The following is a 23,639-nucleotide window of genomic DNA, read 5'->3' as shown; positions in this document are numbered from 1 at the left end:
TATTTGAGTTTGTTGCGTTTGAGTGTGTTTTGAAAGTAGTATGTATCGTGTGTGATGTTTTTGTTTTGCTTGTTTCTTGTGTGATTTGTTTATGATTTTTTTGTTTTGTTTAAGCGCAGTTTTTGTGCTTTAGGTTGGTCTTAATTGAGCTCGAGTGTGAGAAACCCAAACAAGTTATATTTACCTTACCCTTTGTAGCTCAGAGACCTATCACCTATGCATAAGGTAAAATGCACGAGAAGGAGACAAAGAGAGTTTGTGTTTTAACCTGGCCCGTCATTTGTTCTTGCCTTCTTGGTGACTGAATTTTCTCCTGGAATTTTGCTTTTTTGTTGTTTCTCAAAACATATGCATGAAGACTAAAAGAGTTTATTTGTTTACATAACCTTTCATTTTCTCATTGGCAGATAAATCTCTCCTTGAAGTTCTGTTTCTCAGCCTAAAAATGTTAAAAGAAAACTATTCTGTTAGCAAGAAGCAGAGTAATCAGGACACTAATTGTCTAACTGAAAACATGGAAGAAAAAATAAAAACAATGAAATTTATGTGAAGAAAGAAACTTACGACGAGAATTGTGCAGAGTCTACTCAAATGCCAACTGGGGTAAGAGACTAAGCGAAGACAAAGAGATTGAATTACCGTAAGAGGAAGTGCTGAGGGAATAAACACCACAAACTTTCTGCACCAAGAAACAAACTCATGTCATTTCTTTGATGGAAATACACAGTGATGCCACGGGAATAATGTAATAAAGTAACACACAATATCCTTTGACAGTTTATTTATAGATTGTGAATACCAATAAACAGCTAAGGGAGAACAAGATAGTTTATTTACCTGAACCTTCATTTTTCGAAGCAACTGAATTACTTCCTTGAATTTAGTTTTTTCAGCTTAAGAATCCTATATCCTTTGATACCAAAAAAGAAGAATCATGAATCTTGATCAAAATCATTATGTTACCAGTAAACTATGAGTAAAGAGACAAGACCATAAGAAAAAGTACAAAATTACGGAAGTGTTAAGAAAACATAATTAACTTCAATATGACCAACAAAATGATTGATAATTGTAAGAGACTAAAAAAAAAAAAAACTAAAAAGAAAGATACTTCACCTGGAATTTGACGTGTCAACAGAATGGCAAAGTTCTTGACATTAAAGAAAGATATTAATCGTGAAGTTATTGTTTTTTCTTTCTTATGTCTAGTATTGTGTTGTGTTGAATTTTATTTCTTCTGTTTGAAGGTGTTTTAAATTTATTTGCGTGAGTCTGTGTCGTGTCTGCGTTTTATATGTTCATATTTGAATTTTGTTGTCTTATGGTGTGTTTTGAGTTTAGGTGATTGTGTTTGTGTGTCTCTGTGTTTCTAGATAGTTTGAGTAACCTAAACAAGCCAAGCCACATAGGCTCATCAAATGCAAATAACCTGTAAGGACGAATGCATGAGAAAATACACATGAGAATGAATAGAGGGAAATATCTACTTTACCTGACCTCTCTCATATACTCTTGGCTACAAAATCGCCTGGAAATGTTATGTGCAGCTGAAAGATATATGACCTCTCATTTGCTCTTGGCAAGAACTTTGTTCTTTGTAGAATAAGAATCCACTCTCTGGTATCAATCTCTGGTATTCAAAGCATATTGTTAGCAAACAGGACGTTAACACGACATACAAACAATAAAAATATGCTAAAAATCTTACAGAGCCTGACTGGTTTCTCAATTTTGTTATTTAATCTTGGCGGATCATGCTGTATAACGAAGAAACCAAATAAAAAACATAACCATTCAAGTTAGAAAAAATATAAACACAATAAGAGAGTACCAAGTTGTGTAAGAGGAGATGGTGAAATTTCGTCACCTTAGCACTGTAGAATGTATTTGGTTGTCTCATTTGCAAAAGACTCTCAAACAACTAGAAGCCGATCCCTGACTTCATTTGTATTGTACCTTGGAAATTGAGATCGAGAAGATAAATATGATATGTTTTATTAGTCATTGCAAGTTATAGATTACTTAAACACGTCAGAAATTTCCAGAAAAACATCGGATCAGTGTGTGTTTATCTACCTGACCCTTCTTCTTTCAGGGAGACTGAATGGTTTTCTTAAATTTGGGTTATTTTTCCTCTTAAGAATCCTTTACCTTGGTACAAAACCATTATGCTAGCAGTATACTATATACACAAGACCATAAAAAAAACTACAAAAAGGATCAAGACAGTTTATCTACCTGATCCTTCCCTTTTCCGAGGCAACTGAATCACTCTCCTAAGTTTAGTTATTTTCAGCTTAAGAGTCCTCCATCTTGATACAAAATAGCAGTTACTAAATATATATGACTATAAGATAAAACCACAAAATTAATGCTAATGAAGAAACTTACTCGAAATCTTACTAAGTATGATCCAATCCGGGATTCGACTGCGTTTCTCCTGTTGTTTCTGTTAATCTTGGCAAGGAAACAATGTTAACAGCTGAAATATTGAACATTTTGATAATTGTGTATGAAGCAAAAGTAGATGAGAAGAAATCGAGAAACTTCACCTTAAAACTCTTAGTGTTTTTCTTGGATTTTGAATCATCACCTTAAAACTCTTAGGATCCCTTCACAAGAAATCACAGTACGAAACATATCTAAGTAAATATATTGATTACCTATTTACTTTTGTATGCAGGACACTGTTTTCGCTTGTACTCCCTTGAATCTCACTTTTAGAGCAGCATAAAAAGTAATTAGATTCAATGTGACCAACAAAATGATTAATAGTTTGTAAAAGACTAAGAAAAGAAAGAAAAATGGGAAGAGAAAGATACTTCACCTGAAATTGACTTGGCAACATAATCTCAGAGTTCTTATCAATAATAAAAAAAGATATTAATCGTTAAGTTATTTATTGTCTTCTTTCTTTCTTGTGTCTAGTTTTGCAGTGTGCTGTATTTTATTTCTTGTGTTATGTTGTGTTTGAGAGTGTTTAGAGTTTTGTTGTGTGTGATGTGATTTTTTTTGGTAGTGTTTGAGTTTTGTTGTATTTCGGTGTGTTTTGAGTTTGAATGCATTGTATTTGTGTGTTTTTCGTGTCTGTGAACGTGTGTATTTTCAGATAGTGTGAGTAATCAAAACAAGCTAAGACAGCTCGGCTAATCAAATGAAAATAACCTGTTGAGATGACCCAGAGAACCTATGCATGACAAAATAGATATGAGAATAGAGGGAGAAATATCTGACCTCTCATGCTCCTGGCTACAAAATCACCTTACCATTTTGTTCTCTGGACCTGAAAGATATCTGCATGAAGGCTGAAGCAGGAGACACGACCCGTCATTTGCTCTTTGCCTACTCAACCAAAATTTTACCTGAAAGAACAATAAACAAACAATAAAATGAAACCACAAAATCAATGCCAAGATAAAAAAAAAAAAAACTTGGTAAGAGTCTTACAGAGCCAAAATCTAACTCCTTGCAAAATTTTTATACTTTTAATCTTGATAGATCATGCTGTATAACGAAGAACCCCCAACTGAAAAACATAACTCTTCGACTTAGGAAAACAATCTCACTCTAGAGGAATAGAAATTGTAAAACGCTTGAAACGCATTAAGATGTCGAAAAGAGAATCCAACCATCATCTTGGCAGAAATATGATTTAACAGTGTTTCAAAACCTGATCAAAACGAAATGACAAGATCAAGATGTAAACAAAAGTTTGGAAGCAAGAAACTAAATAAATGCAATTAGAAATATATAACAATGTTCCTGATTGTTTTTGAGTGTATTTGTGTTCGTGAAGTTGTGTGTTTCTAGATAGTTTGAGTAACCAAAACAAGCCAAGCCACCTAGGCTCATCAAATGCAAATAACCTGTAGGAACGAATGCATGAGAAAATACACATGAGAATAGAGGAAAAGAAATACTTTACCTCACCTCTCATATGCTCTTGGTTACAAAATCCCAAAATCCTCTCTGGAAATGTTGTACAGTGCAGCTGAAAGATATAAGACCTCTCATTTGCTCTTGGCAAGAACTTTGTTCTTTTGTAGAATAAGGATCCACTCTCTAGTATTAAAAGCATTTTGTTAGCAAACATTATGGGCAGAGCAAACAGCACGTTAACACGACATTCAAACAATAAAAAAAACTACGAATCATTGCCAAGAAAAAATTTGGTAAGAATCTTACAGAGGCTGACTGGTTTTTCATTTCTTGTTATTAATCTTTGACGGATCATGCTGTATAACGAAGAACCCGACTAAAAAACGTAACCCTTCAAGTTAGCAAATAACGAGAATGTTAAGAGGTGATGAAGAAATTTAATCACCTTAGCACCGAAGAACATATTTTCTTGTCTCATTTGCTTGCACAAGACTCTCCAACAACAAGAATCCGATCCCTGATATCGTTAGTATGGTACCTTGGAAATCAAGACCTAGTAAAGAAATATGATATGCTTTATTAGTTCGTGCAAGTTATATATCACTCAAACACGTCAGACATTTCCAGAAAACACTGTATCGGTGTGTGTAATTTATCTACCTGACCCTTCTTCTTTCGAGGAGACTGGATGACTTTCTTAAATTTGGTTCTTTCCGCTTACGAATCGTCTATCTTGGTACAAAACCATTATGTTAGCAGTATACTATATATATACAAGACCATAAAAAAATTACAAGAACTCTGAAAAGGGATGCAGATAGTATATCTACCTGATCCTTCCTTTTTCCGAGGCAATTGAATCACTTTCCTAAGTTTAGTTATTTTCAGCTTAAAAGTCCTCCATCATGATGATACAAAGCCATTCTAATAGCAGTTACTAAATACATAAGACTGTAAAATTAAACCAGAAAAATAATGCTAGTGAAGAAACTTACTGCAAATCTTACAAAGTCGGATCCAATGTCGGTATTCGGCTACTTTTCTCCTGTTGTTTCTGTTAATCTCGACAAGGAAACAATGTCAGCAGCTGAAATTTTGAACATGTTTATAGTATGATAAAAACCAGTTTTTACGATTGGTTTGCCCTTTCTAATGTATGTATTGATAAGAAAATTTGTATGAAGCAAAAGTAATGAGAAGAAATAGAGAAACTTTACCTTAGAAGTCTAGTTTATATCTTGGATTTTGAATCATCACCGAGCATCCCTGATATGTATGGAAAGAAACATATATCTGATATCTGAATAAATTTTGTATGCAGGACACCGTTTTTGCTTGTAGTGGCTTTGTATTTCTCTTTTGGAATAACATCAAAGTACGAAATTCTTCACTAAACGTACCAAGCGTCAATGTGACCAAAAAAATGATTAATAGTTGTAAGAGACCAAGAAAGGAAAGAAAATGAGAAGAGAAAGATACTTCACCTGAAATTGACTTAGCAACAGAAAAGATATGAATCGTGAAGTTATTGTTGTTTTCTCTCTTTCTTGTGTCTAGTTTTATGTTGTGCTGTATTTTAATTCTTGTGTTATGTTGTGTTTGCGTGTGTTTAGAGTTTTGTTGCGTGTGATGTGAACTTTTTCTTTGTGTTGTGTTTGAGTTTTGTGTATGTTATGTTTGAGTTTTGTTTTGGGTTTGTTTTGAGTTAGTGCATTGTGTCTGTGAACGTGTGTGTTTCTAGATAGTGTGACTGTGTGAGTAACCCAAACAAGCCAAGACACAATAGATGACTCAGAGAATCTATGCATGACACAAAAGACATGAGAATAGAGGGAGAGATATCTAACCTCTCATATGCTCTTGACTACAAAATCACCTTCGAAATTTTTGATCTCTGGACCGTGAAGCAGGAGACACGACCCCATTTGCTTTTGCTTACTGAGCCACCTGAAAGTACAACAATAGACGAAACCACAAAACCAATGCCAAGAAAAAAAAACTTGGTAAGAGTCTTACAGAGCCAAAATCTGACTGCTTACTATCTACTTACTGTAAAATTGACGCATAATGAGAACCCAACTGAAAAATATAACTATCAAAGTTAGGAAAACAATCTCACTCATGAGAACACATTAAGATAATATAAAAGAGAGAGAGATGATAGGCATGACGCAATAGACATGAGAACAGAGAGAGAGATATCTGACCTCGCATATGCTCTTGGCTACAAAATCAAACCTCAAAATTATCTGCATGAGGCAGGAGAAACGACCCCTCATTTGCTTTTGCTTGCGAAGCCAAAATTTCACTTGAAAATACTGCATCTGAAAGTAAAACATACAAACAATAAAATGAAACCACAAAATCAATGCCAAGGAAGAAAGAAAAAACTTGGTAAGAGTCTTACAGAGCCAAAATCTGACTGCTTGCTAATCTGTTTACTCTTAATATTTACGATCATGCTGTAAAACGAAGAACACAACTGAAAAACATAAAAGTTAGAAAAACAATCTCATTCATGAGAACACATTAAAGATAATATAAAAGAGACTCCAATACATCATCTACGCTACAAATACAATTCAAACAATGTTTGAAAACTTACATTTTGTTCCAGTCTCCAAATTGAGATATGAATTGCCACTTGATTGCCTGAATCATATGACCACAAGACTCGGAAATGGGGACATGAACATGCAAATATAGAAACAAAAGATATCTGAGATAAACAATGTATGTGTTCCCATAGATTCTTCTTGCAAATTAACCATTTTATTTTCAAATTAATCTTCACAGAATCACAGATAAAGACAGTGATAGACTCATCACGACGCCACAAAGATCCATAGTCCAGATTATGCAAATATATATGATTGGTTCCTTAAAATCCCAAAACGATACAATCAAAAACATGGACATGAGGGAAATGCTCTAAATCGGTAGTTTTTTCAACCAGTTAAATTCATAAGAGAGAAATTTTGATGTAGACTCTGTTCAACTATTTCAGAACATTAAAACTCTCCGATCACCAACCATTGAACAATTGCGCGATTACCTTAATAATAAAAAGTTCTCAAAACCATCAAACAACTAAATTCGAACAGAAATCAAGGAAAGCAAATTCCAAATCCAAAGCCCTAGATTCCCAAACTAAACAAGAAGATAGAGATCGAAACATTGCGTACCTTCTTCGATTTGGTAGGACTATCACACGATCCGAATTCAAACCAATAGACAAGTTTTAATCCTTGTATCAATCAGAGACGCCATTCAATTGATCGGAGAAAAGAATCAAAATCAGAAGAAGATAGAAAAACAAAATCGCTTCTCCATGTGATCACGTAAAACCCTAACTCGTTTTTTTCTTCAAAGGGGATTTGAAGAATTGAATTTTGAAATTTCAACTCTCGCTGACCGTTAGTTGTGGGAGGAGAAGAGTTAACGTTGCGAAATAGAGAGCAGAGAGGCCAGCTATTTATGTGATTTTTTCGAAACAATCAGCATATGAAATTTACGATTATGACCCTGATTTTGAGATTTTTGGTTAGAATCACATACATGCTAGAGTACTTTAACGTTATGTGAACCACCATACCCACTAATCCCTTGGAGTTTAGGTTAACAAAAGAAGGCTTCTAAACTATTAAAAACGGAAAATTAAAAAAATTATTTTAAAATATCATTTATGTTGTAAATATAATTTAGAACATAAAAATATCATTGAAGTTGAGATTGTTTTATTTTAGTCACTTTGATATTAATAAATACATCGAAACGGAGAGACAAATTTACAAAAAAAAAAAAAAAAAAAAAGTTGTTGAGCATTGAGCATCAAAGACACAACCACATACATAAACAAACAACAACTGAATTTATCATCTAGATAGAGCATTTGGATGCAATCCATATGCAGAAATTACAAACATCACCTTAATAACGATTTGTTGCATGGTTTAAAACCATTGATCTAGAGAAAAGCTCTCACTACATGAGGAATGCATTTTAGATCTGCATATATCTAAACCAAAGAAGACATTTAGTATTTTTTGGACTATATCTAATTTTAACTAAAAAAGAAAAAAAGAAAATCCACAGCAAGAATTTTTTATGAAATAGGACTATATATTCTTATCTAATATAAACGCATAGTGTTCTCAACATAATCCGGAACAGTCCATATTATACAATCGGTACGCCTTTTTTCCTTAGGATAAATGCCTTCGAGGTCAATATACCTCTTACTATCTAGCTTCGGATCAAAATAGAAGACACCTAACCTCTGTTGAGTGCGGTACACACATTCGGTAAAAACGATCTCACCACCACGAGTAACACCCACGCTACACAATTTGTTAAAACATTCCATCTCACTAAAGAAAATCTTGGACCATCCTTGTGTCTCCATAACCCAAATATCCACGCCCTTTTCGCAACACACGAATCCTAACTTCCCTTGGTAGTTTATTAGATAAGAACGGTAATCCATCAATGTTTTAGGAGCTTCAATGTTATGAAACTCCTCCGACCTAACATCAAAACTCATCAGTTTGTATAGAGAAGTAGAGTCATATTGATCAACAATCCCTGCTTGGTAATAGATTCTCCCATTGATGCAAAGCGCACCTTGCAATGGATGGTGAGATTCAACGCCTTGTATAGTCTTCCACTTCGTTGCTGTTTCTCCCAATGTAAAAACTAGACAAGGCTGCTCAGGATTGTACTTTGGTAAGAACAATACTTTATATTGATTCTCAAGAGGGTCGTACCCGATGAAACTAGTCTCCATGTGCATCGTTTTCTTCTTTAGGAAGTACAAGGACTGCCTTGTGGTAGGGTTATATAAAACTACTTGACGAGATTTTGACCAACAACAAACCAAACCGCGAAGGTAATGACGAAATCGTTTAGGGATTAATACTGTTTCTTTGTCAGTAGACAAGAAGGCTAAAAAACATTCTCGGTAGTCGTCTGAAGCGATGAAATAGGCATCACGTGGAGGTTGAGCCAAAGAACGTTTCATGATGAAGTCTATGAAGTCTCTACGCATGTTGATAACTGATGACCATTGCTTCGAAACGAATTGGAACCTCACTATAGATTTCGTCGGGAGCTTTTTTAGTATCTCCACCGTCACATCGAGAGGTATATTGATATCTTCACGGTGACGAAGTCGTGTCGGCGATGGTGTTGTAGCTTCGCGTCTTCTCTTCATCGCCTCTGTTTTGTGAAACCCTAGAAATCACGTCGTATAGTAACCTTTGCGTTGCCTTTACTTGGGCCTTTTAAAGCCCAAATTATTCTTGGTAGCCCAAATCTAAGAAGAATTATCATTGGTTTTGCATATCTGATTTATGTCAAATTCAATTGACTTGTCTCAAGTGTTCTCATTGTGACAAAAGAAGAACATATGGTTGTTTTATAAATGACAAAGCATTGATCTAGAGAATAGCTCTCATTACATGAGGAATTTTTTTATTTGTGGAACTAAAAACATTAAAATTGCTCAAACATTGGTTGTTGTTCTACAGAGGAGGCAACCATGTGATGATAACCGGACTACGAACTTTATGTGTTGAGCTCTTCCACACAAGACCACCAAACTCAGGCCTCTTCAACCGCATTCTTGTCCGGAAAGTAACCGTGTAGGAAAGCTTCTGGTGTTTTGAAGTGAAGTTAAGTGTTTTGGGCTGGACAGTGACGGATGCGCCTTTGAACGGCGAGACAGAAACCTTGTAGCTTGAAATGTGAGGACCAACATTGGTCACAGTTCTTCTAAGTGTCATGGCTTTAACATGGGTGTTCTCTGGGAACAAAGCTGATATCGCCGGGTAGTTCAAGTTTCCCGGATTCTTGGCAAGAGTGTGTTTGCATGTTCTGTTTGAATGTTTTGTGAATACCTTAAGCTGTGAAGGACTTAAATCTTGAGTGCAGAGGAATTCAAAGTACTCTTGAGGTCCAATGTCGTAGACCAAACCCGGATCTATAGCTTTTAAGGGATCTATATGTCCTGCACCGTGATCATAAGGCGATGAAGGAGCTGCTCCTGATGCATCGGTAAGAGGCTTAAGCGTGTTGTCGTGAACATAAGCGGTTGTCATGAGAGCTGATTTGATTGCTGCAGGACTCCAATCTGGATGCCTTGATCTGATCAAAGCAGCCACACCACTCACATGAGGACATGACATTGAAGTTCCAGACAGTATATTGAACTTAACCCTCCTTGGATCAGATGATAAACTCGATGGCGCCATATCTCCAGTCCAAGCTGCAAGAATGTTCACTCCTGGAGCCAACAAGTCAGGTTTCAAGATCTCCAAAGACAGAAAATTTGGTCCTCTTGAAGAGAATGCTGCTACAACAGGAGATGGTTTGATACCAATTCTTGTTCCAAGAATCTCTAAACTCGCTGTAGCTTTTTTACTCGTCATCGCGTACTGTTTGATCAGTTTACCTTCATTCTCTCCTACTGCAACTGCTGGAAGCAAATGAGAGTCTGCAACAAGCTCTTCACCATTTGTTGCAGTATTAGTCAAAATCATCCCAATTCCTCCTGCTCTTTTCACAACCTGACCCTTTTGCACACGTGGAGTAACACCGCGGTCGCATATCACAATCTTGCCCGCTACATGGCGACGATCCAAAGCCCCGTCTAGACAGAACGAGGTTGGATCAGGACTACTTGCATTCCTTCCTAAGTAAACCAGAGGATACTGTTTGTTCTTAGACAAAACTGTTCTTCCTTTGTAAAGTGAAACTCCTTTAAATGTTCTCAAAGTTCCTATCTTCACTGTTGCTGGAAAATCTCTATCCATAGTACTTGCACCAACTGTTGTGATCCATGGAGAAACATTAGTGAGACTAATCGGATCAGGACCTCCATTACCGGCAGAACACGATACGAAAACACCCATCTCCATTGCTCCAAATGTTGCTATGGACAAACTGTCTCGAGAATAAGTAGAGATCCCACCACCTAATGATATAGATAGAACTTGAACTCCATCAGCAACAGCTTGATCAACCGCCGACAAAATGTCCGAGCTGAAACATCCTCCGACCCAACAGACTTTATAAGCAGCTACTCTAGCCTTTGGAGCCATCCCTCGAGCTGTCCCATAAGCAAATCCAAAAAGATTTGCTCCTTTAACAGATGAACCAGCTACAGTAGCTGCAGTGTGTGTCCCATGACCATCTCGGTCTCTCGGTGATTTATATTCGAGCTCTTCATCGATCTTTCCCGTTGCAGCTTCATAGCCTCTATAGAAAACTCTAGCACCAACAATCTTTCTATTGCAGTTACGTTTCAAGAATCTTTTTCCAGTTTCACAAGCTCCTCTCCAAGTAGAAGGAACAGGGGACATACCTGTATCGTTGAAGCTCTCACTCTCAGGCCAAATCCCAGTGTCTAAAACACCAACTACCACATCATGATCGGTGACTCTCTCAGCCCAAACTCTCTCACTCTCTTGTCTTTCTAACCCAAGAAACGTTGGACTTCTTGTCGTGTGAAGCTCGTACCTTGTCTCAGGAATCACAGCTACAACACCATCTTCTTCTTCAAGCCTCTCTGCTTCTTCATCAGTAAGCCGAGCAGCTAAACCGTGAAACGCAGTCTGGTAAGTGTAGAGTATCCTGTTGTTGTTACCTTCTTCTTCTTGAGATTTGCCTTGTGTTACAGAGTTTATCTTCGAAGAGTACCATTGTATGTGATTAGTGTAAGGTAAAGGCATAGCAGATTTATCCATATGGACAACATAAGTCTTCTTGTTAGAGATTTGAGTAGCTGTTTCTCCTTGAAGAAAGATGAGATTGATTGATAAGATTATGAAAAGAAAGGATTTTCGAAGTGGGTTTTTGTTAGCCATTGTTGGAGTCTTGGAGAGAGTATAGGAGATGATTCTTCTCTCTATCTCTATGGAGAAGAAGAGATAAAGATAGTTGTTGTTACTTTGGAGGAAGTAATAAAGATGAAGAGGTGGTTTTCATAGATGTTCTGTGTGCATAATTACTAACAAGTTGGTTGGTAATGGCAGAGAAGAGTAAATTAATGTGCTCATGGCTTCCTTCTCCTACTTCTATGTAATATTAGTACCGTTAGGTTTGAGAATTTATTACTCATCTCGAAATCAGTTTCTAAATGCTTAGTTAAGTTTAGTTTAAGCAATGAGATTATGAGGCAGGAGATTCATTTAAGTAAGTCTTGAAGTCTACGAGCATATTCTTGATTTATCACTTTCTCATTTTTCAATTTACGTAGGAAACAAAATCAGTCACATCAAGCTTTTTTATTTGCTTTGGATTTTTATGAGGAGAGGAATATAATAAACAAGTATTCAGAAAAACATAAAGTATGTAATTAAAAAGTAGGAATTTTAAGACAAAAGTCTGTAGGATTCTCTTTGGTAGACAGTAGACTGAATCATTCGTACCTCTTTTGTATTTATATGATACAAAAGCCTAAACTTGAGTTTTGTTTACCAAAACAAAGATTTGATGTAATGATTGATATGTCTGAAAACATCATTAAGAATACTAAAGTTTTAATTACTAGCTAGTTTAATTAGTTTTAAAAATGATATTGTCATTGGTCAAATATTTTTTTTTTGGGTCTCCATACCAAAAAGTGTAAACAAAAAATCTAAAAAACCACAATAATTTTGGGTCTCTGTCAATGGAATTGAATTTACTGATAATAATAGCAGTGGTCAGCTCAACGGTCTATCACAACATTTATAAAAACACATTTAAAGCTCAAACTCTAAATGACCCACTTTCTCACTCCCTCTATCTCTCAAGCTAGTAATATCCCAAAAGAACCAAGAAGTGGCTTCATCTAGATATTTGATATTTTTCCATTGATTGGTTCCAATTCATCAATTTGATTCATTGAATTGATAGATATCTTGAATTCAATAATTATAAACTATTCGATTTCACTTTAATTTTGAGTGTTTTTTTTGTTTTCCTATTTTCACCATTTGCATTTTCTCTGTCAAAAATTCTAAGACCAAAATATCAAACTATGCGTCTCAATCGGAATCATTCTATTGCACCAATCAATTTAACGATATAAACATCTACCATAACATGCAACATGATTAATGTGTAAAATTGCTATTTATTCAAACCATAAAAAAAGGAGAGTAATAATGTACAGAAGCAGGCGAGATGAATAGAGAAGAGGCTAAAGAAAGCCTTCAACGCCACGGCGACCTGATTGGACTTCTCTATAGATCATTAGTGCTTCTTCCATCACATTGGCTTGAGCCAAAAGTTGTGATCTCTTTTTTCCAGACGGATGTGTCGATAGATAATCTGCAAGTACGTTTCCACCGAGTTGTCCAAGCTTCTCATACACTTTCGGGGCTACTCGTGGGTCATATCCCGCAGATGCAAGTAACAGCAAACCAATGTAATCCGCTTCTATCTCCATCCTGTGATGTAACACCAAACACAGACACAGGGGAAAATAGAACGCATCAGAACTTGTTTTTCTTCCTCGTACACACAAACATATTTCATTTCTCTTACCATTACCCCAAACTACAACAACAGCAGCTTAAAACAATAGTTCTTGGAGCCAAATGGTTCACTAGATGATTAGTTTGTCAAAATATATCCAATCTATCCAATTGTTGTTCCTGATAATTCGCAGAATAATGTGAAAAACTAATTCGCAAACCTTTCTTGTTCGCTTCTCCTACCATGCTAACTACACCAACACCTTCTAATGGTTAACCAGATGATTATTTTCTTACAATTTATTGAAAGTTATGAACTGTTGACCATTTGCTAAAGAATGTGAGAGATGAACCCTAAACCTCCACAGAAAAGCTAACTTTTCCTCAATATGCTAAGTAGAACTCATGAGTTATTTGAGAACAAAAGAGCTATTGCAGTAAAATCAAAGGATAGACAGTAAAAGACAGTACAGGATGTTGATAGGAAGAGGGGAAGAAGAATTACTTTCTGGAGAAAGGAAGCCTCAAGAAAAGAGCGGACATTGTGTTCACAAGATCGGGCATGACAAACTGATATAGCACCAGTTGAAGGACTGCAAACCATAAGTTCTTTGTTATTCCCTCAGCTACATGTCGGGCCACCGCATGACCAACCTAAACCAATATACAGAACAATCAGAAAAAAAAAAAACCATGCTTTCGTTCCAATAGCAACTCTCCAAACTATTTTAACAAGCAGTTTAACAGCAACATAGTGCATTTACAAATGAAAACTATCAAAAGGTTTGTACCTCATGCCCAATTACAGTGGCAACTTCAGCATCCGACTTAAAAATATCAAGCAGCCCAGTGAACACCACAATCTTCCCAGCAGGCAAGCAAAACGCGTTAACAATAGGCTCATTAACCACAAGAACCTCCCAACTAATCCCTTCAAGATGACTACTCGCTGCATGCGCCTTTGAATCTTTCTTCCTACTTTGTTGAATCCATTCATCATCAAGAACCTGATCTGCTTTAGACCATTTCATATCAGTCATTGTATCTTCGCCACTCATAGCCATTTCAATCTCCTTAACTCCCTTATCACCACCTCCTAAACTACTCTCTGTAGAAGCATAACCTAAATCACTCCACACACGCTCATTACTCAAACCTCTCTGCAACGCATCAATAACCTCTTTAGCTATCAATCTAACCCTAATACTCTCAGGATGAATCGCAGGAAGAATTTTCCCTTTGTAAGTTTTCTTAATCTGCTCAAATTGAGTTTCACCAAGCAGTTTCTCCATAGGTTTCGATAAGAGAATGAAATGTGTTCTCTTTGTGTACGGAACCGTTTCTAAATTCCCAACATACAAAGTGATCAGAGCAACGGAACCAACAATCACCACCGTAAACACTGTTCTAGGGTTTTGAAACCACCGTCCTGGTCCTCGTGGCTTGAAGTGACGAACTTGGTATCGATCAACGTAGTAATTTCTCTTGGGTACACTCAGAAACGGATTATACGCGATTCTGTTGGTGTTTTGGCCGAGAGATGTCCATGATCGTAACCCTACTTGACGCGAAGAAATTGAGGAAAACCCAGAAGACCCAATTGGATTGATTCTCGAAGGAAGATGAGACCGAGGTAGAATCTTCGGGTTGATGTTGCGTCGCAGGGAATCGAATACGAGTTTTGTTCTTCGGTACCATGACATTGCTGGGAACGGAGCTTAAAGGAGTAATTTGAGGAATTCGTGAGGGCAAAGGAAGATTGATGAAGAAATTTTTGGATCGAAGCTTAAGACTATAATGTGAGAGAGATTTGGCGAATTTTCGAGAAAGAAGAAGACGTCGTTTAAGGGAGGGTGTCGTTCGGTTATTTCCGGTACAATTTGCCAAATAACCGGACAAAAGCGAAATGAAACCCGATTTGTTTGTTTAATCGGCCGGTTTGAGGGTTACTGAGATCCTAGTAAATATTTTCTAGACATAAGTTATTTTCCTTAACTACATTCACTATATTACCGAAATTTACTAAGATGAAAAAGAAACATCAAGATTAAAATATTTTTTCTCGTTTCATAATACATATTTTTTTTCTATATAATAATTTACTATTCGTTAAATTTTAAATTTTTGGTTTTGTAAAAATTTGTTTTTATTAGAATAAAACTTGAAACATTTTCCATTTATCCGCACTATCTATGAATCATACAATTCTTCTCTAAAATGTTTGTTAGTTCATTTTGCTGTATTTTTTATGAAAAAAAAAATGTTGGTTCGTTTTTAAAAAATCGGCACATGAGTCGTAAGTCCGATGAACTTAGGCTTACCATTGTCGTACTACGGACTACGGTTTGGCTGAAATTTTTATTCAAAGGAATTTCCAAAACCTAAATCGTCGATGGTTTTCTAGATACGTTGCGGTTAATCCAAGTGAGGCTCTCAATAAAATATCTTTGTCTTATCTCTTATTTTATATGGTTTGATTTTTTTTATTGTTCCTTTATTTGCTTCTCAACCGTATGTTAGTTTAGTAAAAAATGAACAATTGAATGTTTGCCATATTCTTAGTTTGATTATGATGTTAAAAATATAGCTCTTGCGCCCAATCATGTTTTGTTTCCATTGAATATGGCCCTGTTCGGGAGTTAGTTGCAGCGACAACAACTAACGATCAGAAAAAACATCCCTTCTTCACCTCTTCTTCATCTCTCAAAATTTTTGTCAGTGCGACTTGAATTTAAAAAATTTGGAGTCGCTTGAGAAATCAGCGATACAACCCAAGCTTTTATTTTGAAGTAGCGATGGTCGCTTGCTTTTTAAAATCAAATTGCCATTTTCTGCGATTTACAAATCTGTACTATTTTTTAATCTTCTTCTCCAATTTACAGATCTATACGACACAAGCCAACATCTCTATAAAAATAAAAACAAAAAAACAAAACTCGGACGTTTTAAAACTAGTCGCTTGTTAAAGTCGCACGACTCTTAAAAGAACATGGCCTATGTTAAACATAATTTCACATTGTGAAAAATAAACTCTTTTTTTTTTTACGATGTTTTTTTTTCCATTCGGTGAATTGATATAAACTATAAACTATTACTATAACATTAGTCTACATAATGAATGATTACATGATTCTATGATTGAAGCAGACTTGAGTTCGATCAAAGTTGATATGGATTCTATCAAACTAATTGTGGATTCTCTCAAATAAAATGTAGACTATATCAAAACTATAGTAAACTCTGTGCTATCGTCAATTGGTATGCTTGCTTCATCGAAAGAACCTTGTACCAAGGAACCTTGGAGTCCATCTAGCTCGGATGATTCGTCCACGGATGAGTATTATTAACAAGATGCATTGCTTGCTTCCGGTCTCAATCCCCTACTTGACATAGTGGCTATTGATGAGTTCTTCAAAACAATTGGTCCGGTTGTTGGAGTTGAGTCTAGTAAAAAGTGCATTATAAGAGCGTTGTCTACATTACCTAAGCTATATAGATATTTGCTGGGCAATTGCTCTTATAAGAGCGTTGTCGGTATTCCGTAAGCTACATGGATATCATGAGGGTAATGGAAGTCAAACAATGAATAATATATGTCTGTTTTTGTGCACAACTGAATGATTGTTTTACGTAAAAACGATTTTGTACAACAAAATAATCATTCGGTTTTACTTATTGCAATTTGTATTTCTGTTTACGTTTGTTGAACAAAGCGGTTTGTCCTTGCAAAACCCTTATGTACACGACCATTTGGGTAAATGCATCGTTCTCTTACTCTCTATCATTTTTATCAAAGCATCATCGTTTATTATCATCATTCACCAAATCATTATCATTGTTCTTCGAGCTGATCCTTCTTTCTTTAAGATTAGCTTCTTGGCTTGATATACCTTTTCCTAGATCTCTTGGTGAGATCCTAGATTAGGGATTTAACTATCCAACAAAATCTAGAAACCCATATAAAGATTGAACATCTCTCAAGATCCTAAATTTGTTTAAACGGCCGGTTTGAAGGTCAATTCAGCTACCGATCCTAAAACAAACAAAATAATTTTTCAAATTTCTGCTCTCGAAAACCTAAAGATATCTTTTTCTCATTTCTTCTTTCTTCTCCACGCCATGGGCAAGTCTAAAGGTAACAATTTGAGTTTCCTTTTGCTTGACTAAGATATTTTTGTATTAACCCATCAATATGTGAGGCATATGCGGTCAAAGAAAGCGTTTTCTCATGTTTGAGTTTTTTTAATGTTTTTCGCTCATGTTGACGAGGATTGAATTATATGATATGAACTTTGTTTTTGCTGCTTTTTTCTAGATAAGAGAAAGGCTGTGGATGAAGTGGATGAGGCAGTGATTACAAAGAAGAAGCATAAGACTGGACATGATTCTATGATTGAAGCAAACTTGAGTGCTATCAAACGAACCGTAGATTCTCTTAAAGAAGATGTGGACGGTATCAAAACTGGTATAAACTCTATACTTGCGCGTCTTGATTCGTCGAAGGCTCATACCGAGGTACCTTGGAGTCCATCTAGCTCGGATGATTCGTCCACATATGAGTATTATTAACAAGATGCATTGCTTGCTTCCGGTCTCAATCCCCTACTTGACAGAGTGGCTATTGATGAGTTCTTCATAACAGTTGGTCCGGTTGTTGGAGTTGAGTTTAGTAAAAAGTGCATTATAAGAGCGGTGTCTACATTACCTAAGCTACATAGATATTTGCTGGGCAATTGCTCTTATAAGAGCGTTGTCGGCATTCTGTAAGCTACATGGATATCCCGAGGGTAATGGAAGTCAAACAATGAATAATATATGTCTATTTTTGTGCACAACCGAATGATTGTTTTACGTAAAAACGATTTTGTACCAAAAAAAATATCATTCGATTTTACTTATTGCAATTTGTATTTCTGTTTACGTTTGTTGAACAAAGCGGTTTGTCCTTGCAAAACCCTTATGTACGCGGCCATTTGAGTAAATACATCGTTCTCTTACTCTCTATCATTTTTATCAAAGCATCATCGTTTATCATCATCATTCACCAAATCATTATCATTGTTCTTTCGAGTTGATCCTTCTTTCTTTATGATTAGCTTCTTGGCTTCATTTGCCTTTTCCTAGATCTCTTGGTGAGATCCTAGATTAGGGATTTAACTATCCAACAAAATCTAGAAACACATATAAAGATTGAACATCTCTCAAGATCTATATTTGTATTTGTATTTATCAGCATTTGTATTTAAAATGTTTTTTTTTTGTTTTTTTCATTTTAATTTTAAAATAACCTATTAAATTTAATTATTTCATGAATTATAAATTTATAAATGTAGAAAGACAAACAATAAAATTATTTACATGTAAGTATAATTTAAATCATTAAAATATTATTAAAATGGAGATATGTCCTCGTTGGTCATTTTGATGCAAAATGCATGTAGATGTAGATGCAAATTGTTAAAAACTAGTACTAAACAAACAAAACTTCATTTAAATGCTTCATCCAGATACTTTCAGATTTAGAAACGAACAATATTTGAACGTATCATCTTAATGGATTATCTAGATGATATATCTAGATGTACAAACGAACAACACCCAAATAGTGGAATACATACGCAGTGAGACTATATATGTTTCTTTGTTGAGTTCGCTTTTATCTCTATACTATTAAAAGAGAAGTACAAATGCAAATGTGTCGGGTCAAAATCATAAAATTGACCCAAAATTCTGAAATCAGATCTTTGAATTTTTTTTAATATGATTTTTAATTAATATTTAAAAATAAAAAATTGAATTAAAATCAAATAAAATCTGATTGTATTTATGGTAACTAATTATAAAAGCATATTCCGAACAATATATACATTAATTACGTATAATATATTTGTTCATATATTTTGGAACTAATTCCATAACAATCAACGTTTTTGTAATTAATTTTGCTTATTTTAGCCAATTATCATTAATTAAAATATATCTTACTTGATTTCTAGAAAACTTATCACAACGAACCCATGTATTTTATAAATTAAAAAAATATTTTTATTTTGGTCGTGTAAATTAAATCTCCATACCATTAAAAGAGAAGTACAAATGCAAATGAGTCAGGTCAAAATCAGAAAATTGACCCAAACTTCTGAAATCGGATATTTGAATTTTTTTTTAATACGATTTCTAATTAATATTTAATAAAATCGAATTAAAATCAAATATTTATGGAAATCAAATAAAATCTGATTGTATTTATGGTAACTAATTATAAAAGTATATTCCGAACAATACTATACATTAATTACGTATAATATATTTGTACATATATTTTGGGACTAATTCTATAACAATCAACGTTTTTGTCATTAATTTTGCTTATTTTAGCCAATTATCATTAATTGAAATATATCTTACTTGATTTCTAGAAAATTTATCACAACTAAACCATCTATTTTATAAATTAAAAAAATATTTTTATTTTGGTCGTGTAAATTAAATAGATATGAAATCCATGTAACTAATTTTAATTTAATTAGATTAAATCGAAACTATGGTATTGTCATACTGATAGCTTACCAAAGAATTTTAATTTTAAAGTTATAAAGATTTTTTGAATATGATTTTTAGAATTATTCAACAAGATGATAAATATTTATTAAATTTTGTGAATCATGAAAAATAATAATTAAGTTTTAATCATTATATTTCACCTTTCAAAGTTTCAATCTCTCATCTAACAAATAAGATACATATTCCATTTTCCTATGTCCAAATTCTATTTTGTTGTATGACTAAATAATATTCCCATTAGAGCTGTCAAAGCGAGTTGATTCGTCCCTTTAAGCCCGTTTTGTGATAGGCAAAATATATTTTGACATATAATTAGTCGGTCCACACGACCCACAGGTAGCATATATGAAACACAAACCCGTCCCGCGAATGTATGCTGATTTGCGGGGTTGTTCGTGGGTTTTTGTTTAAATAGTTTTAAAGTAACGAAAATTTAAAATACTACTAAAATAAATTAAAAAAATTTAGAGAAAAAAATTTTATATATCATTATATTTATAAATATTATAATTTCATTTATTAAAAGTTTTTTAAATTACCAAATGTTGAATAAATTATATTTTTATCAATAAATACTAACATGCGGGCTGATCCGCCAACCCGCGGACGAAAACCGATTAAAACCTATGATCCACTACGAATCAATCCATGTTGCCCGTTTATTTTATGGGTTTAATATATTTTCCCAAATCTGCCCCATAGTGAGATGATTTGGGCTCGAGACGGTTTTTGACCTATTTTGACTGCTCTAATTCCTATGAATCATCTAATTTTAAAATCTTAAAACATAAAATTCTATTTTGTAATCATAATTAATATGATCGGTTTAATTATAAACAATTTAACATTTTCTCGAATATTTATAAGTACACTACACGATTCATTCTACTTAAAACAAGGACAATATTAAAATCAATGTAAACTAATATTCTCCCGCGGTGGACCGCGGGTCCGATCCTAGTAACATTATTATTTTGGCCAGTATCCTTACATACAAAAAACAAAAAAAAAAATCAGATAATATTATTAAAAATTATATGTAGCTGGTCGAGAAACAAGTCGCAGCAGTAGCTGAGGCTGGTCTCTATTACTTGTTGATCTTGCTAGAACTGACAATGCCATACACAGGGGGCTTTTCTCTAAAGAAAAAATAAATCACAAATTAGTGACAAGTCACTATTGTTATCAAGAGACCAGAATCAATCATCAAGAACAAATTTATGTACCTTGTGAACTTATGTCTATTCAAAAGCAGACGACGACGACGATAATCGATAAAAGGACCACCACTCACTTCACGATTGATATAGTATTCGTCTCTCTCTTGAGCGTCATGAACTTCAAGATTGCATCCTCCCATGTCACTTCCATTAAGTTTTAAAGCGTCCTCTGTGCCGTGTAACATTTCAATGAAAACATGTCTGTAAAAAGAAAGGGAAAATATATTAGCATTTAACTTTACTTGTCACGAAATTGGAGTAAGAAAGTAGTCACAGACTTTAAGACAGCTGCACCGGCGTCATTTGTTTGAAAATAAATTTTTGAGATCATTCCACATGGACTGAAATGTTCAAGCAATGCTCTCGCGATATCATTCTCACCAAGCGAAGAATCATATCCCTTTACGAAAATCGTGCCACCATCATATCTGAAGTTACGACCAGTGTCAGTGCAATAATTTGCAGGAGAGAATATAATCAATACATCAACATAAGTCTCCAAAACTTGGAAAATCAAATTTACCTCCCCCCTTGTTTTGGAATGAATAAGACTCTCTCGCCTACCTCAGCAGTCTTTGTAAGAGGCTTATCACAAGAGTAAGGACGTGATGCTCGTTTTAGGGTTTCTTTCTCCAGTACATCAGATTCCTTGCTAGAAACATTACTGCTGCTCTCTTTTTTACAAGTATTGGTATCTGCTTTAGCCTGTATATACAAAACAGAATACGATTTTTTTTGTTAATAGGCACTTACATAAGAAAATATTACTATAGAAGATTAACTATTGCTTACCTTTTTATGGGCAGGCTCTTCACCTTCATTACTTTTCTGCCAATATCAACAAAAAAACATGGTTTGAGTTAAAGAATTAAAAAGAATCAGAAACAAGTATCTACAAAGAAGTATCGTCAATGCGGTTGGATAAAGAAACAGCTAGCTTGAGTTCAAAAAGGCACACAACATAAGCAAAATAATGAAAACAGGAGAACATAACAAGACTGAGGTATGAAGTATCACCTTGTGACCCTCAGAGGATGGAGAATTTTGAATAACTGGAATGACATTATTCTTAACAGAAGCAGGTTTCTTTGCAGGTTCCTATAGTTATCACAAAAGAAAACTAAGTGTATGTAATTGCAAATTTATCTCTACTTGTGAAGAAAATCAAATTTATATATAGCAAAAGTGGTAGTAATCACAAAAAATAAGTGATCAAGAAGAGATTATATACTTTGAAAGCGGTAAACATGGCAAGAAAATCCTCCCTTGTGAGCAGCAAATCAAGTGTTGATTTCACAGAGTTCACAGTTGCTTTGAGAGAATCCACATCTTCTTTGAGAGAATCTATCTTTAATTTGATGGAAGCAATCTGTAGATTTTATAGAAATCTGTTAGAGAGAGTGAAAAAAAAGTAGTCATTGTATCATTTAAGAACACTCGCCTTCTTCTTCTTCTTAGATTTTTCAATCTTATGCCTCTTCTTTGGGTTCACTGTCTCCAATTCATCTGAAGGAGAGAGCAGCAGTAACAAAAAAAAATAAAAAAAAATCATCAAATATAAAATCAACAAAATTCTTTTCAAAAATTTGATATTTACAAGTCAATAATATACTTAAAGCTTATTGTAATCTATGAATCATAAGAATTCACTAATCATGCTGGGGATTTATGAATTTACGGAACCAAGTTCTGAGGATTCACGACAGCCAAAACCGAATCTGACGGAATCGTTAGTAAGGGATTATGTCGGAATACTAGGCTGTCGGGAACCGAAATTCTTACCTTGAGAAGGAGAACCTAAGAGACTCTTGCTAGATTTCCCCATCGATGACTGCTGCTAGGTATTCGAGAGGGAGTGGATTACTAAACTATGGAAGAGCTTCGTCGTATTCATAAAATGATTTTCCATTTCTTATCATGGTTTGGGGCTGGGCTTTTGCGAGCCATGTTTATTCTCTCTTGTCTTGTCCCTCCAAGTTCGGCCCATTATCAAGTTTAAGGCCCAATAAATTTGAAAAGTTTATCAGACTGATTCAGTTTGACTAACAAAATATATTAGTAACTAATTTTTACTTAACCAAACTATATCATGAAGAATATGGACCGGAAAACTCAAAAGATAGATACTAATGGCTGGAAAAAATCATGACTTATTCGAGAAAGAGGAAGAAGAAAAGTGACAAACTTGAGTCGTCTTACTTTGAGGGGAAAGTGTCGCGGACGCCTACAAGCGAAAACGGTACAGTTTGAACAAATGCTTCACTCATAACCGGAGCTAATCGGATTCAACCTTTTTTTTTTTTTTTTTGCTTAACCCGGACGGTGTTCACGGTCAATTAAACTAGTAATTAGCTGTGAGGTTGCGATATAGAAAACTCTTTTTTGGGACAGAAAACAATTGATTTACTCAACTATATCGAAAATGACTACGGTTTTTATACGAGTTACAATAATATATTTTATAGATGTTGAGAAATTGGCTGTCCAAAGTAGATACAAAGAAGAATTAGCATCA

The 23,639-nt window shown here is 34.7% G+C and overlaps 4 protein-coding genes and 1 long non-coding RNA gene across 5 annotated transcripts; all 5 read right to left on the bottom strand.

Moving 5' to 3' along the window:
- Positions 1-255: 255 nt before the first annotated feature.
- LOC110227571 lies at positions 256-7,342 on the bottom strand. Its single transcript, XR_002331283.1, has 17 exons — positions 7,065-7,342; positions 6,485-6,531; positions 6,287-6,361; positions 5,097-6,203; positions 4,540-4,933; positions 4,186-4,432; positions 3,448-4,062; positions 2,664-3,362; positions 2,553-2,573; positions 2,392-2,457; positions 2,077-2,312; positions 1,868-1,956; positions 1,709-1,757; positions 1,493-1,630; positions 838-910; positions 565-679; positions 256-439 (listed from the first exon to the last, which is right to left on the bottom strand). It is a non-coding gene; the product is annotated as an uncharacterized LOC110227571 (long non-coding RNA).
- A 406-nt stretch (positions 7,343-7,748) lies between these two features.
- On the bottom strand, positions 7,749-9,189 carry LOC9300204 (putative F-box protein At1g32420). Its single transcript, XM_021035157.1, has one exon. The coding sequence runs from the start codon at positions 9,089-9,091 to the stop codon at positions 8,012-8,014; it is 1,080 nt and encodes a 359-aa protein (XP_020890816.1). The 5' UTR covers positions 9,092-9,189; the 3' UTR covers positions 7,749-8,011.
- A 59-nt stretch (positions 9,190-9,248) lies between these two features.
- On the bottom strand, positions 9,249-11,992 carry LOC9300203 (subtilisin-like protease SBT1.3). Its single transcript, XM_002864081.2, has one exon. It carries the CDS (start codon positions 11,742-11,744, stop codon positions 9,402-9,404), a length of 2,343 nt encoding a protein of 780 aa, XP_002864127.2. The 5' UTR covers positions 11,745-11,992; the 3' UTR covers positions 9,249-9,401.
- Positions 11,993-12,902: 910 nt separating this feature from the next.
- Positions 12,903-15,165, bottom strand: LOC9301950. The gene is made up of 3 exons (XM_021015492.1): positions 14,132-15,165; positions 13,846-13,994; positions 12,903-13,313 (listed from the first exon to the last, which is right to left on the bottom strand). Exons 1-3 carry the CDS (start codon positions 15,041-15,043, stop codon positions 13,064-13,066), a joined length of 1,311 nt encoding a protein of 436 aa, XP_020871151.1. The 5' UTR covers positions 15,044-15,165; the 3' UTR covers positions 12,903-13,063.
- Positions 15,166-20,729: 5,564 nt separating this feature from the next.
- Positions 20,730-23,024, bottom strand: LOC9300200 (nucleolin 2). Its single transcript, XM_021016132.1, has 9 exons — positions 22,907-23,024; positions 22,566-22,630; positions 22,356-22,493; positions 22,142-22,222; positions 21,917-21,952; positions 21,648-21,829; positions 21,403-21,552; positions 21,131-21,325; positions 20,730-21,043 (listed from the first exon to the last, which is right to left on the bottom strand). The coding sequence occupies exons 1-9, from the start codon at positions 22,947-22,949 to the stop codon at positions 20,992-20,994; spliced, it is 942 nt and encodes a 313-aa protein (XP_020871791.1). The 5' UTR covers positions 22,950-23,024; the 3' UTR covers positions 20,730-20,991.
- Between the last annotated feature and the right edge of the window lie 615 nt (positions 23,025-23,639).

Source organism: Arabidopsis lyrata (genome assembly GCF_000004255.2).
Source record: "Arabidopsis lyrata subsp. lyrata unplaced genomic scaffold ARALYscaffold_8, whole genome shotgun sequence".
Taxonomy (NCBI): Eukaryota; Viridiplantae; Streptophyta; class Magnoliopsida; order Brassicales; family Brassicaceae; genus Arabidopsis; species Arabidopsis lyrata.
The sequence above is the reverse complement of the archived record's forward strand: the minus strand, read 5'-3'. Positions and strand labels throughout refer to the sequence as shown.